Raw genomic sequence first — 13083 nt, forward strand, 5'->3', positions numbered from 1 at the left:
TGAATGCTCATGGAGTTTTTTAACTGGTAGAACGTTTCTAGCTGTAAGGAAGAAAGATGTGAGTACTTGAAGATCATTTCGCATGATCAGTGTAAACTGCCTTGACTCGATTAGGACGAAAGAGAAAAATAGGCAAATAAAGCTCGTTGCTGGCGGACTTTCATCTGCTATAATTTACTACACTCTTTCAAATGTTCTGCTTATAGCAACCAAATTAATTCGCCATTGGCATATTTCAAATTCTATGATGTTCCTCCCTTTATAAAGGGGTACTCCTTAACACATGAACGGCCTCTCAAGCTGGGTAGATCTTGTTTTTAGGAGGCTTTCAATACCACGAGTATTCATTTGATTTGTCCGGTTTTCATCGCTCGGAAAGGATAGAATATATAGGGACAACCACGAAGATACAGATGCTTTTGCAAGCATATGAATTCTACTGACTGGTTAATGAGGCAGCTGTTGGTTTTCCCGATTTTATTCTAAGGATGACTTCTTAATATTTAATATTTAATACTCTTTCCAATGGTATGTCTCGCAAAAAAGTTTCACGGCTATGGAGTCACTGTTGAAATCAAGACTGAAATACGTTTGGACAGTATAAGGCTACGGACACAATTTGTTACGCTGCTTTTTGTTAACGTGCCCTGGAGCTAACAAAAATGAACGTTTGTCGTTAATAATAATTCGCTGTCATAATGTCTGTCACTTCCTATCTGATAATAGAGCCATTATTTCCACGGCCTATGGCACCTTTGCAGGTAATTGCAGTTTAGGAAGTCGGCCACAAGGCTTGGCTTATTAAATGCTGTAATCCACACAGGCAATGTGACCACATTAGTCTCGGATCGGCAGGGAAAAAAGTGTTAATGAAATGTTGTGTAAGGTTTGATTTGAAGCCAGATCTTGTTCACCGTTTTTGATTTGCAGAGAGATAACTGTAAGAAGACCGCGTTAACGGGCTCAACTGAAACGTGGGTTGGACGAACTGAAGGATTAAAGTGCCTTCTTTTCACATCGTTTCACAAACAAGAAGCAATTAATGGCATCTGGCAACTGCTCCAGTGGAAATTCTTCAGGTTCTGGCGTCCCCTCGGGAAACGAGACAAGTACACCACTCCCAGATAAAGAACAAACAAATTCGCAAGCTGAAGGATTGAAACTTACTCTTCAGGTACTTTTAGCTTTCATAGGCCTGATCGGCAATGTCTCTGTAATTGTAGTCATGCGAAGACTGAGAAAGAAGAAACATACAGGCAATTTTTATGTGCAAAATTTAGCAGTGGCGGATCTCGGTATCTTAACAGTTTTATTTCCACTTGCCATTATCAAAGAAAAAATTCCTTCGAACTGGCCTTTTGGCGAGTTCGCTTGTCGCTATTTGTGTCCTCTGGCAGAAATATTCTACGGTGCGTCGGTTTGGTTTGTTACAGTCATTGCTTTGACACGATATCGCAAAGTTGTCGCAGGCGCATCGCTACTTGGCCAAAACAAGATCAAGAGGATTTTACAGGGACCAAAGGTGTTTGCCTGTGGTGTCTGGTTGCTATCGTTTCTCGTCTTTTCCTTTCCTCCATATTTCTTTGTTACATATCGCGAGCTCCCGAACCATGAAGGAAAATTGTGCTACGTCCAATGGCCTTCCCCGAAGATGCAAAGTTTTTACATGGGTGGAGTCTTAACATTTTTTTCCTTCATCTTACCACTTCTCATTATGACCCTCAGTTATCTTCGCATATCACATCTTATCCGTGAAAGTGGTTTAATCGCCAAAGATACTCCGAGACCATCCAAGCACGAAGAAACAGAAGATAAATCCCTAACTTCTGAGGCCAAAGTTTCACGTGGTCGGCTTAAACACGACAAGTTCGCCAGGAGAATTGTTCCTCCGCTTGTCCTGCTATTCACAGCTACCATGCTTCCGTTAAGTATACTTCGCCTCGCGACTGTAATATGGCCCGACATTGTTAAAGAACAATATTTTAAAACTCTGTTCTATGTAATATCTGTATTCGTTATGCTCAACTCTTCGGTGAATCCAATGATTTATGCTGCAGTTAGCAAAGACTTTCGTAAAGAGATCGAAAATTTATGCCGGTCTTGAGCGCTGGATAAATTGGCTCGGTTTGCTCCCGAAGCCGCAGCCGAAGCCAAGTGAACTCGATAGCGAGCCCTGCCGGGATTCGTTGCCTCGGACATCGAAAAAAAAAATTATTCTACGTATATACGTTGCGCTGTTTGTAATGTTTTGGGAGTCCTTCTCGAGTCGCAATTTGCACCTTTGTCCCACTTTTTGTCAACTCTTGTGTACTAAGCCTGACCAAAGTGATACTTAAATCACGTTTTCGAAGCATTGAGCTGAAATATGTGTTTTGCCATAAAGGTGGTTTTCAGTGCGTCAACATCGGCGCCGCCATGTTGGTGACGTAAACAGAAGACCTCTCATTGGCTCCTTTTGTTCGTCCGCCAGCGATTGTACATTACGTCATTGTTATCTGTGCCTCTAGAGATTGCTAGCAAACCACCTATTAGCAGTGTAAATATTTTTTCCTCTCTTGCCTAGAAGATTAACCGATCGTACAAGTTCTATGCAAGTGGAAATCATCTGGAACATTTTAATGGTACATGCCGCTTCCCTCCAGGGCACAAACTTGAATCTTATTCTTTCTAATAGCATGGTAGCGTCGTGGTTAATTTGAAGACACCATAGCAAGAACCGATTACCTTGCGTGAGCATTTATGGCCGTGTTTTCACGAGCGGTTTTTCAGGTCGCTTAGCGAGTGACAATCGGAAATCGCCTGAAAACAGTCGCTTTTCCAACTCGCTTAAAGTTAAGCTTGTCGGCAAATTTCAGTAGAATTCTCATTAAATTTAAGCCACCAAACCAGGTAGCTTAAGCGGGTTGGCAATTACTTTCGGCCAATGAGGAGTCGCTTGCGGTTCTTCAAGTCGGAAATACAAGTGACGTGCTATTTTAATTATTAGGGAGCTTACGAAACGAGGACGACGACGGCTACGAGGACTTCATTTAAAAATACGAGTTCGCGTTATTTTTATCACTACGAAACTATTTCATGTCGTTTCGCGGTAAAAATGTGTAGTAACTGTTGAGGAATTAAACTGGTACGAGTGGGTTGGAAGCGTAGAGAGAGAACTGAAAACTCATCGTCATGTGCTAACGTCCTCCACAGAACCTTGAATTTGGTCATTTCACGTCGTCATTTAGGAGATGACGGCAAAGAAATGTACCAAAATGTAAAACGCACGTGCAGAGCGTGCAGAGCCATTGTTTTTGCTCACTAAACCTATTGTTTTGTAGCGTCGCCGTTGCCGTCGGCGTCGTCGTTTCGTAAGCTCCCTATTGTATTGGCACGTGCTCTCTTCTCATTTCATCTTACCCGTGAAGACACGTATCATTTTTAAGTCGCTTAACGAAGTCTTCAAACAAGCCATTGTCAGGAATGTGAAGCGAGACAATGGCTGTCGTGAAACACGACCTATGTACTTGATACATTTCTTTGTATGAGAAACAAAATCGTTTGCAGTGCACTTGAAATGTGGTATACATTTCTTTCCTGGATGAGCACAAACAATCCTTTCTTAGCGCGTGCCTTAAACGTGTCAGCAACCAGTTAAGTCGCTTGGCACGCGCATTAAGCGTTTTAGCACTTTCAGTTTTTTTACGGATTTATTCCATTCCACGATTGCTCTCTGGTAGAACGAAGTCTTGTAATAATCCTTAAGAGAAACAATCACTTTGTCTGGTGGGTTAAACACTTTGGTACAACTCTTTGGCAAGTGAGTTCAAAGATTTGCTGCATTTCTTTTAATGTGCTCAGACAAATTGCGTTATAGACCATTTTAACTGATAATTATAATAAGGCAGCCTTCGAATTTTTTTAAAATTTTTGTTCATTGTTTTGGGCCATTGCGTTTTTGCAATATAATTTCATAGACTAAAATTGCCGTCTCAGTTTGCGGACTACTACAAAAAATAGACCCATTAAAAGGATTTATAGGGACGATGTTGAAAAGGAACAAAAAATGCCAGTTTCCTTTTTTCAAGCGCAGATGCACAGGCTCTTAACATCATTTTTTCATTCTCCAGTGATAAATTGTTATTATCTTAACTTATTTTAGTTTATTAAGATGGAGGTATGATTCTTGTAAAATTCTAATGTTGATTAATCCCTATAATCATAGTTTCCTAAGTGCAGTTATAGATTAGTAAATAGAAATGTTAATAAACTTGTATGTTTAAGCGGGGATTTTAGGACTTAAGGACGGTGCCTACTAATTCAAAGGTATTTTTGCGCAGTTTACTGACTATGCGGGATAAGCAGATCTTAACAAGTGTTATTGAAATCCAGAAAGAAAATTAGGGGTAACCACGCATTTTTAGAAGATAATTAATCAACACTATTTGTAAAAAGTTTTAAAATACAAAGCAATGTATGGCGTTCTTTTCCAACTTCAAACTTAATTATCTCTGAAAAATGCGTGGTTACCCCCAATTTTCCTTCTGGATACCAAGAGCACTTGCTAAATTCTGCTTTCTCCGCATAGTTTTGAACAGCGCAAAAATATCCCTGTATTAATAAGCACCCCCGATAGGAAATCCAAGTATCACGAGATGCGCAGAACGTATGCGCAATAACAACAGGCACTGTTCTTAAGTGAAACATTAAAGCAGCTTTTAATTGTAAATGTTCATTGATGGTCAGGAATAGGCCCACGGGTATCAGTCAGCAACTCGTTTCCACAAAGGTGCACAGAAAAAGGACGTTAAGATAACAGGGCTGAATCCAAAGTGCAGTCTAATTTTATGCCACTCTTGTAGTGAACCGGTTTCCATGCATACTGTCCAGCAAGAGGACCTCCCCTCCCCAAGAAAATTGAGAAGTGCCTGGATTTAAGAGCAAACATGAAGAAACTAAATCTTGATAAGGATGTCATAAACTACTTGGCATTGACTCATGCAAGGATGGGTTTGTGGATGACTGAGGGGTGATTACGAAACAATTTCAGAAATGGGTACAGAGTAGATAAGACCTCAAATTCATATAGTGGTATACAATTTTTTTTTGAAAATAAGAGTAGAAATATACATAATAAAAATAATGTTGATGAAAATAATAGCAGCAATGATAATCACTATATCATATCATAACTTTATGAAATTATCAAACTTAAGGTGCTTTTGATTGACCCTATTCTGGAACAAGAACATGTGGAGTGATGATTTAAAATGAAATTTTAGCACATGTCTGACAAGTTTAAAGTGAATCTTCGTAAAAACAAAGGATTTCTAACTTCTATTCCATGCGTATTCCTATTCCGGAATATGGTCAATCAAACTCACCCTTAAAAATTATGAACATTTATTTTTTACTGATCTAAGTTTATAACTTACAGGTACTTACATGTACTTAACTGTTATAAAAGTCAAATTTTCTTCCCATACTGCCACCACTTTAGGTGAAAACATTTTGTTATACACATAACTATATCTCCCAAGTGACTAGGATTGACATTTAAAATTATTGAGGGATTTGACCCAGAGACAGTAAAAGTAGCTTTCTTTGTATCGCTTGGTATCTTGTTTTCCAGTTGGTGCAAATGATGTTTCAGGTAAATTTAAAAAAAATATTAATATTGTATTGAGTTGGTCAACATTCTTACGAACAACACATCCAAATGTACTACTTAGTCATTACCTAAACCAACTAACTTTTTTTATCGACTGAGTTTGAAGTTACAGTTGTCTCATTTTTGACCTACGGCAGTTTCCATCCTGAAATAGTTCTCTTTTCAGGTCAAGTGTACTGTTGGTTTTTTCGTGGGTGGGGAAAACTGACATGCGCAGAGAAAAACTTCTCAGAGAAGGATGATGGAGAACAAACAAAATGCGTTTAGTTGATAAATAAATTTCCAAGTGGGATAATTCATATAATTACCCTGTCTAAAGAAACCACTAGTGAATAACAAAACACTTGATGCAGTGAAGCTTCATTTTTGGCCATTCATGTACTATTATCTGTCCATGTTGAATAATTACCTTGAAAGCTGGCATCGTCATAAGCACTTACCCCTACCCATAGTGTGCTCATACAGGAGTTCCTTGTTCCTGGTTTCTGTATGAATCAATAAGCACTTTTCGATTTGCAGGTAACGTAGCAAAATATGTCTTTTGTTCCTCTGAGTATCTTATAGCCACTGGTACAATGTCCCTAAAACTCCAATCCTTCCAGTGGAAATTAAACTTTTCAAGCAGTTCGATTTTCTTTTCATCCCCCTTCACTACATCCTCAGGTTCCTTTCTTGACAAGTTAGGCACCTGAACGTTTTTAAAAATGATCACACCTCTAATTGCAAACCAGCCACCATATTTAGGATGCACACTCACTCCACAAATCTTTGTTTTTTCATCCCAAGGGTCTTTTTCTTTTGGTACACTACTGCGCTGGTAATAAAATGCTCCTGCCGCAACATGCGCTGCTGTTTGCACCAACACTTTCGGTCGACGACTGGGAAGCATCTCAAAGTCGTGGATGGTTTCTATCTCGTGATGTGGAAACTCACACTTGATTTTCTTAAATAAATGGGTCATGAACTGGTCGAGGGGATCTCCACCCTGAATGCAAGAGGACTCTCTAATGAAGGGCTTGAACCCGTCGTCGAACATCAGGGGGGTGCTGATCACAACAAGTCCAAGAGTGTCGTACAAATGGGGTAGTGCAAATGCCTTGTGCACCACCTGATCGTTATACCAGCCAATCTGACAAAGGAAAGGAATCAGTACGATTTAATATGGTCCTGGCAAATGCCCAGTGAAAAATCAATCCTTTTTACCCAAATGCTTTACCGGTAATAGATACATACGTAACAATGATGATGATGATAAAGACTAACTTTATTCAACTGCCAAGTGCATTTAACTATAATAATCACTTTATTTAAGTCTCAAGGTTATTTGGCACAGCACAAGCACTCTACTAATTGGGGAGACAACAAATGAACTGACATTAATCAGAACAAATCAAATCAAATGTTGGTTTCTGAGGAGAGGGGAAAACCTCTCAGAGCAGAGAAGAGAACCAACAAACTCAACCCATGTATGGCGTCGAATTCGGGAATCAATCCCGGGCCACATTGGTGGAAGGCGAGTGCTCTCACCACTGCACCAGCCCTTTGGGTCACCTCGCAGCTCTTACAAGGTCTCACCTGATTGGAGACCACCCTTGAGGTTTAACAAAAGAACAAATAACAGAAACAATGGACCCTAAGCCTAAACCAAAAGAGCCATTGTTTCTGTTACCCTAGGCCTTAAACAAAAGGGCCATTGTTTCTGTTATTTGTTCTTTTGTTAAACCTCAAGGGTGGTCTCCAATCAGGTGAGACCTTGTAGGAGCTGCGAGGCTACCGGCCCTTTTCCTGTATTTAGCATTGGGAAACTAATTCGGGACACTATGTGCTTAAGAAATCAACTAAAATCAAATCAACACATATCCAATCATTGGCTGGCTTTTTTACGAAAGGGGAAAACCAGAGTACCCAGAGAAAAACCTCTTGGAGCAGAGTAGAGAACCAACAAACTTAACCCACTTATGACGGCAAGTCGAACCCAAGCCACAATGTGGTGGGAGGCGAGTACTATGACCACTGCACAATCTCTGCACCCCTTAGCGTAAAACAGACAGTATATAGAGGATATTACATGGCCGCTTGGGGATACGAATTTTATCTTCGAGTGCTTCAAGTATCTCTCATGAGTGAGCGATACTTTCAGCACGAGAAGATAAAATTCGTATCCCCAAGCGGCCATTTAATGTTCTGTTTATTATATAGATATTGATGAAATGTCTAGATTTAAAACAACTTGTTTTATTCATTTTCGAAATGATGAAAAAGTGGTCACCAACTGCTAAAACACGCATGTTGCGTAACATGAAACAAGATATGAAAGTTATGAAAAACAAATCATGATAATGTCAAATTTTGCAATAAAAATGTTAATGTAGTAGAGAAGAGTTATATTAAAGGGCAAAAGTATCTTACAATGAAGAGAAAGCTCGCGTTTTATTAGCTAATCTTGTTGGTTACCATGACAACACCAATATCCTTACATGTGAAAGATAAAAATGATATGTTCACTGTGCGTGGAGAAGACATGATTTTTTAGCAAAAGGAGAAGTCCTGGAATTTCATCAATATCTATATAATAAACTTAATTAATTTATAGTCATTGCTGTTATCACATTGCATACTGGTCTCTTTTAGAGTGCTTAGATATTTTAAAAGGACCAAGTTCTTCTTTAGTCCCTGACAAGACTCAGCAACCTTTTAAATTTATTAACCATAATTTGAATCCTTCAGTTTAATGTTTGAACCCTTTTGATTTTCTTCGCTTTATGTCATCTCTGCATTTCAAAAAATGCTTGGTAATCAAAAAGCTCTTAGCCACACATGCAAATGCCGAATTGTAACAAGAGAAGAAGATGGTTACAGATTAAGTTCGATACAGGTTTAATCCGGGAGTATAATGTTATTAAAGATAAAATAATTAAAAAAAATAAACATCTCTTCTGATTATTCGAAAGTATTATGTTAAGCTCGATCAGCGTAGAAATAATAGAGTGTTTTCACGTGACGTCACGGCGGCCATGTTGGTGTCCCCAAACAATGAAATGGCGGCCATATTGGTGTCCCGATCCAATCCTCTGGGAATTGAGCTCTATTATTGTGCAAACAGTTTCCTTTGTTTCGGTGGAAAAACAAGGTTACTGATCACGTGAGTGAAAACACTCTATAGATCGAGAGATCGGTGGTACATCACTTCACTTTCGATTGTTGGACAACCGTGTAATTTGACCAGCCTTTTCAATTCTATAAACGTGTTATTTAACAATGACGTACTAATATAGTTATAAACCTTAAAAGGATGCAATTCCAGTCCCACTGGGGCCAAAATATCTTGAACTTTTGCGACAATTTCTTTCGCTCTGATTTCCTCCATTTTGAATTCGATGCCAGTCTTGTCTCGGTTTGTTCCCGATGAAAGTTATCAAAATATGGACCAATGGACTCGGAATCTGGGAGTTGTAAACTGAGAACTCGAAATTTTTAAGAGAACCTTCTGATATTGCTAGTTTGATTTCAATTCATTGACGTACTTTTTTCTTGTTTTATTTTTATATTTTTATTTTCTTAATTGCTAGAATTGTCGCGTCTTTGTAAGCTAACACCTTGTTGCGCCCGCAGGAGTTTATGGCCTAAAACCGAGGTGGGATTCCAGGAGTCCCCGCTTAGATATCAGGGAGTAGGGAGTTTAAGATCTGCGACGCGACAGTAACGAAAACGTCATTTAAAATTGCAAGTTCAGGTTCATTAATCGTTTTCGTCGTTATGTCGGCTTGTCTATCTTCTAAAAACTAGTGTAACCTTCCAAGAACTGAATTAGGAGGTGCGGTATTGAATCTACGACAGAAAATTTAAATTCGCTGCCTTTTGTTCACGTTCTCCGTAAAACTTGAGAATTGGTCATTTCACGTCGTAGATTTGCCGAAAACGTGAAAGAAATGTACAAAAACTAAAAATGCACGTGCAGAGCGTGCAAAGCTATTGTTTTTGCTCATTAAATATGCAAAATTTGTGACGTTTTCGTTGCCGTCGCGTCGTAGATCTTAAACTCCCTAGTTTAAGATCTGCGACGCGACAGTAACGAAAACGTCATTTAAAATTCCAACTTCAGGTTAGTTAATCTTTTTCGTCATTATGTTGGTTTATCTAACTTCTAAAAACTAGTGTAACTTTCAAGGAACTGAATTAGGAGGTGCGGTGTTGAAGCTACGACAGAAAATTCAAATTCGCTGCCTTGTGTTCACGTTCTCTGAAAAACTTTAGAAATGGTAATTTCACGTCGTAGATTTGCAGAAAACGTGAAAGAAATGTACAAAAATGAAAAATGCACGCACAGAGCGTGCAAAGCTATTGTTTTTGCTAATTAAATATGCATAATTTGTGACGTTTTCGCTGCCGTCGCGTCGTAGATCTTAAACTCCCTATCAAGATGATTTGACGTATTTGAAGACTTCATACAATTAAATTTACTGTGATTAGATCACACTGGAGCGAACAGTGTGGTCCTGGGTAAAACGTTCTAGGGGCGCAAGGTATCCTTGGGAAGAGATGAGCACCAGGCGAGCAGACGGAGGATTCAGGGCGTAACGAAGGTGAGTTGTCTGGTGTTATTTCTTTTGAATATTCATCACTTTGAACAAGGGGAAAAAGCTTTAGAACACAGTTTTGAAAAGAAAATTGAAAAATTCGACTTAATAGTTAAATACTCAGCCACAAAAACGACAGACTCATTTGCATTTGGGTGATACTAATTGTTATGATCTTATGGCCCGTACGTCTCCGCGCGCATTTTCATGCTAAACTATTGGGGAAATCCTCGGGTGAGGGCTGTACGCATTAGCGCGAGCAGGGCCGAAAAAAGCCGTACGGCCCAACTAAAACACGTACTGCTCCTTGCGATGCAATTTTAGGGGATTTCGTCGCTTTTAAACTCGGTCACGGCGCACGGACCTCGCTTCGGTCGGTCCGTACGCCATGACCTCTGGCCAAATATTTTCCCGTCCGGCCCTCCCACTCAGTCAATAAGTACATAATATTGGTACATATATTTATGAGCGGTTGCTAGCGCAAAAAGAGTTTGCGCGTGAAAAAGATTTGCTTCAGTGATAAGTCCATATTCATAACGCAGTTTGAATGCAGTCCGCGAACCCTCAAGATGTTCTTGTGATTTTGACATGAGAACTGTCGGATAAGAACGCTCGTCTTGGTTCAAACGAGAGACGCTAAGTGGTTTTAAGGCGAATTCTCGTTAAGTTATTTTGACTCCTTTAATTAAAGACATTGATACCCGAACATTCAAACCCGTGAATTGAAATACATGGAAAACTTAATCAAAGAAAGTATATACATCTATAAAGTTTGATATGGAAACATAGCATGTTCAAATCTCCTGGGATTAAGGTTCTTTGTGTCTTGTATTTGCATTATAATGTAGCATTCCCGTTTAAATGATATGGAAATACCTGAAACGAAACGTTTTATTCCCAAAGGGTTTGAATTGGGTACAACATTGAGTTAGCCGATTTAGTCTAGTTTATTTTCCCCCAAAACTACGTTTAAAAATGGACACTTTTCTGATGGTGATGGGGACTAGTGCAATTTGGGTAAATAGAACGGTTTTCAGTTGAGTGTCGAAAGCAATTAGCGAATTACTTTGGTTTTGCATTACTTTACTCAGTGATTGGCTCAAATTTCTCGGGCCACTTTTTCAACCAATCAGAAGTGAAACCAAAAACAATCCTGGCTCGCGCGTGCACATTTTCCCGCGCTTTGGGTCGGCTACGTGTAATAACTTCGAGTTTTGATTGGTTTACTGGATTGTCTCCGTCCTTTTTGATTGGCCAAAGTAATTACTTTGGTTTTGGTTTTATGACACTCGATTGAAACTCGCTCTAATTCTCAAAAATGATGATGGACTATTGTTGACAGTTATAATTATGGTCACGAAAAACTCGTGGTTTTAAGACAAGGTGAACAAAACCAAGAGCAAACCCCTCTCTTTAAAAAGTTGTGTTCGCAGACGCAAAGTGATTATTGTTTTAATTTTATATCCAGGAAAGCTTCGCCGCTAATCATCCAGAGAACACAGTACGGGAAAAAGAAACACGCTTGAAAGGTAAGAAATTTCTCTATGCGGATTTAATTGTCATAGTATTACTTCATCCAATCACAATCCACTCAAAGAGTCCAATGAACCAATCAGAATGCAAAGCAGATAAACTCAGCCGGCGATGGGAAAACGCGTTCGAGAGATAAACAGTTCATTTGTGATTGGTCAAAAAAGAGCCGGGGGGGGGGGGGGGGTCCATAAACTGATCGCGAATCTTAGACAACCGAAATCAACTCTCCTCTTGTAGGAAACTGTGTAATAGCGTTTTCACGTGACGTCACGGCGGCCATGTTGGTGTCCCCAACTAATCCTCCGGGAATCGAGCTCTATTATCAACAAACGCTTCCTTTTGTTTCGGTGGAAAAACAAGGTTACTGATCACGTGAGTAAAAACACTCTATAGCTTGTGTGCTTGTTAGGTTAATGTATGACGATTTGCATAAAATGGCGCAGCTGACCAAAATATCGCTAAAGCGCTGGTGAGTTATTCATTTTGAGACTTGGGTATTGGGCGTGCGTTTAATATATATGCCTGGTTACAATAGACAACACAGACTTGCGCGGGAGCGAATTGTACATACTTCGTTGTTAAAGGAAACGAATTTTTTCTGCGATTTTTTCAGCTGTCGCATCGCCAGTTCAAAGGTGGCTGCACTTGCGATTTTCATCGCGCGCTGGCGACGCGAGAAAATTTGAAAAATCGCATCACCGGGGCGAGCAAAAAGTCGCTCGTGTAGCCGCGGCTTTATACATGCCTGGTTACGATAGACAATACAGGCTTGCGCGCGAGCAAATTGACATACTTGACAGCATTGGGCGTTCGTTATACATGCCTGGTTACGATAGACAACACAGGCTTGCGCGACCAATTCGAACACATGCTGAAATTGCAGTCAGGAATTTGCATAATTACTAAAAGAAAAGTCAGTGTCCAACATTTCTTATAGTAAATTGTACATACTTGACAGCATAGGGCGTGCGTTATACATGCCTGGTTACTATAGACAACACAGGCTCGTGCGCGAGCAAATTGAACATACTTGACAGTATAGGGCGTGCGTTATATATGCCTGGTTACGATAGACAACGCAGACTTGCGCGGGAGCAAATTGTACATACTTCGTTGTTAAAGGCAAGATAGGGCGTGCGATTATTCAATTTTACGAGCGTGCGTAAGTTGTGCGTGCTTGGTTATGATTGACAACATAGGCTTCGCGAGCTTGCCAATTTTACGTACCGAGTTACCAATGACATCATAAGTCACGCACGCGTAAATGTTCAGCTACAACTAAGGCAAACTTATTTGTTTTAAACTCAACAATTTTAAGCAATT

At 39.7% G+C, this 13083-nt stretch overlaps 2 protein-coding genes across 3 annotated transcripts in view; one reads left to right on the forward strand and one right to left on the reverse strand.

The window, feature by feature from the left end:
• The window catches only part of LOC137973325 (prolactin-releasing peptide receptor-like), a 20038-nt gene extending 15643 nt beyond the window's left edge, over positions 1 to 4395 (forward strand). For both annotated transcript variants that reach the window (XM_068820115.1, XM_068820113.1), the window contains 2 exons: positions 1 to 58; positions 931 to 4395. The exon at positions 1 to 58 is cut by the window's left edge and continues 228 nt beyond it. In XM_068820115.1, coding sequence (XP_068676216.1) covers positions 1043 to 2104 — 1062 coding nt within the window. In that variant the 5' untranslated portion in view covers positions 1 to 58; positions 931 to 1042 and the 3' untranslated portion in view covers positions 2105 to 4395. The remainder of the gene's footprint in view (positions 59 to 930) is intronic.
• Positions 4396 to 4968: 573 nt separating this feature from the next.
• LOC137973327 (cyanocobalamin reductase / alkylcobalamin dealkylase-like) lies at positions 4969 to 9038 on the reverse strand. The gene is made up of 2 exons (XM_068820117.1): positions 8934 to 9038; positions 4969 to 6779 (listed from the first exon to the last, which is right to left on the reverse strand). Exons 1-2 carry the CDS (start codon positions 9015 to 9017, stop codon positions 6108 to 6110), a joined length of 756 nt encoding a protein of 251 aa, XP_068676218.1. The 5' UTR covers positions 9018 to 9038; the 3' UTR covers positions 4969 to 6107.
• Positions 9039 to 13083: the final 4045 nt, after the last annotated feature.

Source organism: Montipora foliosa, chromosome 10, assembly GCF_036669935.1.
Source record: "Montipora foliosa isolate CH-2021 chromosome 10, ASM3666993v2, whole genome shotgun sequence".
NCBI classification, from domain to species: domain Eukaryota; kingdom Metazoa; phylum Cnidaria; class Anthozoa; order Scleractinia; family Acroporidae; genus Montipora; species Montipora foliosa.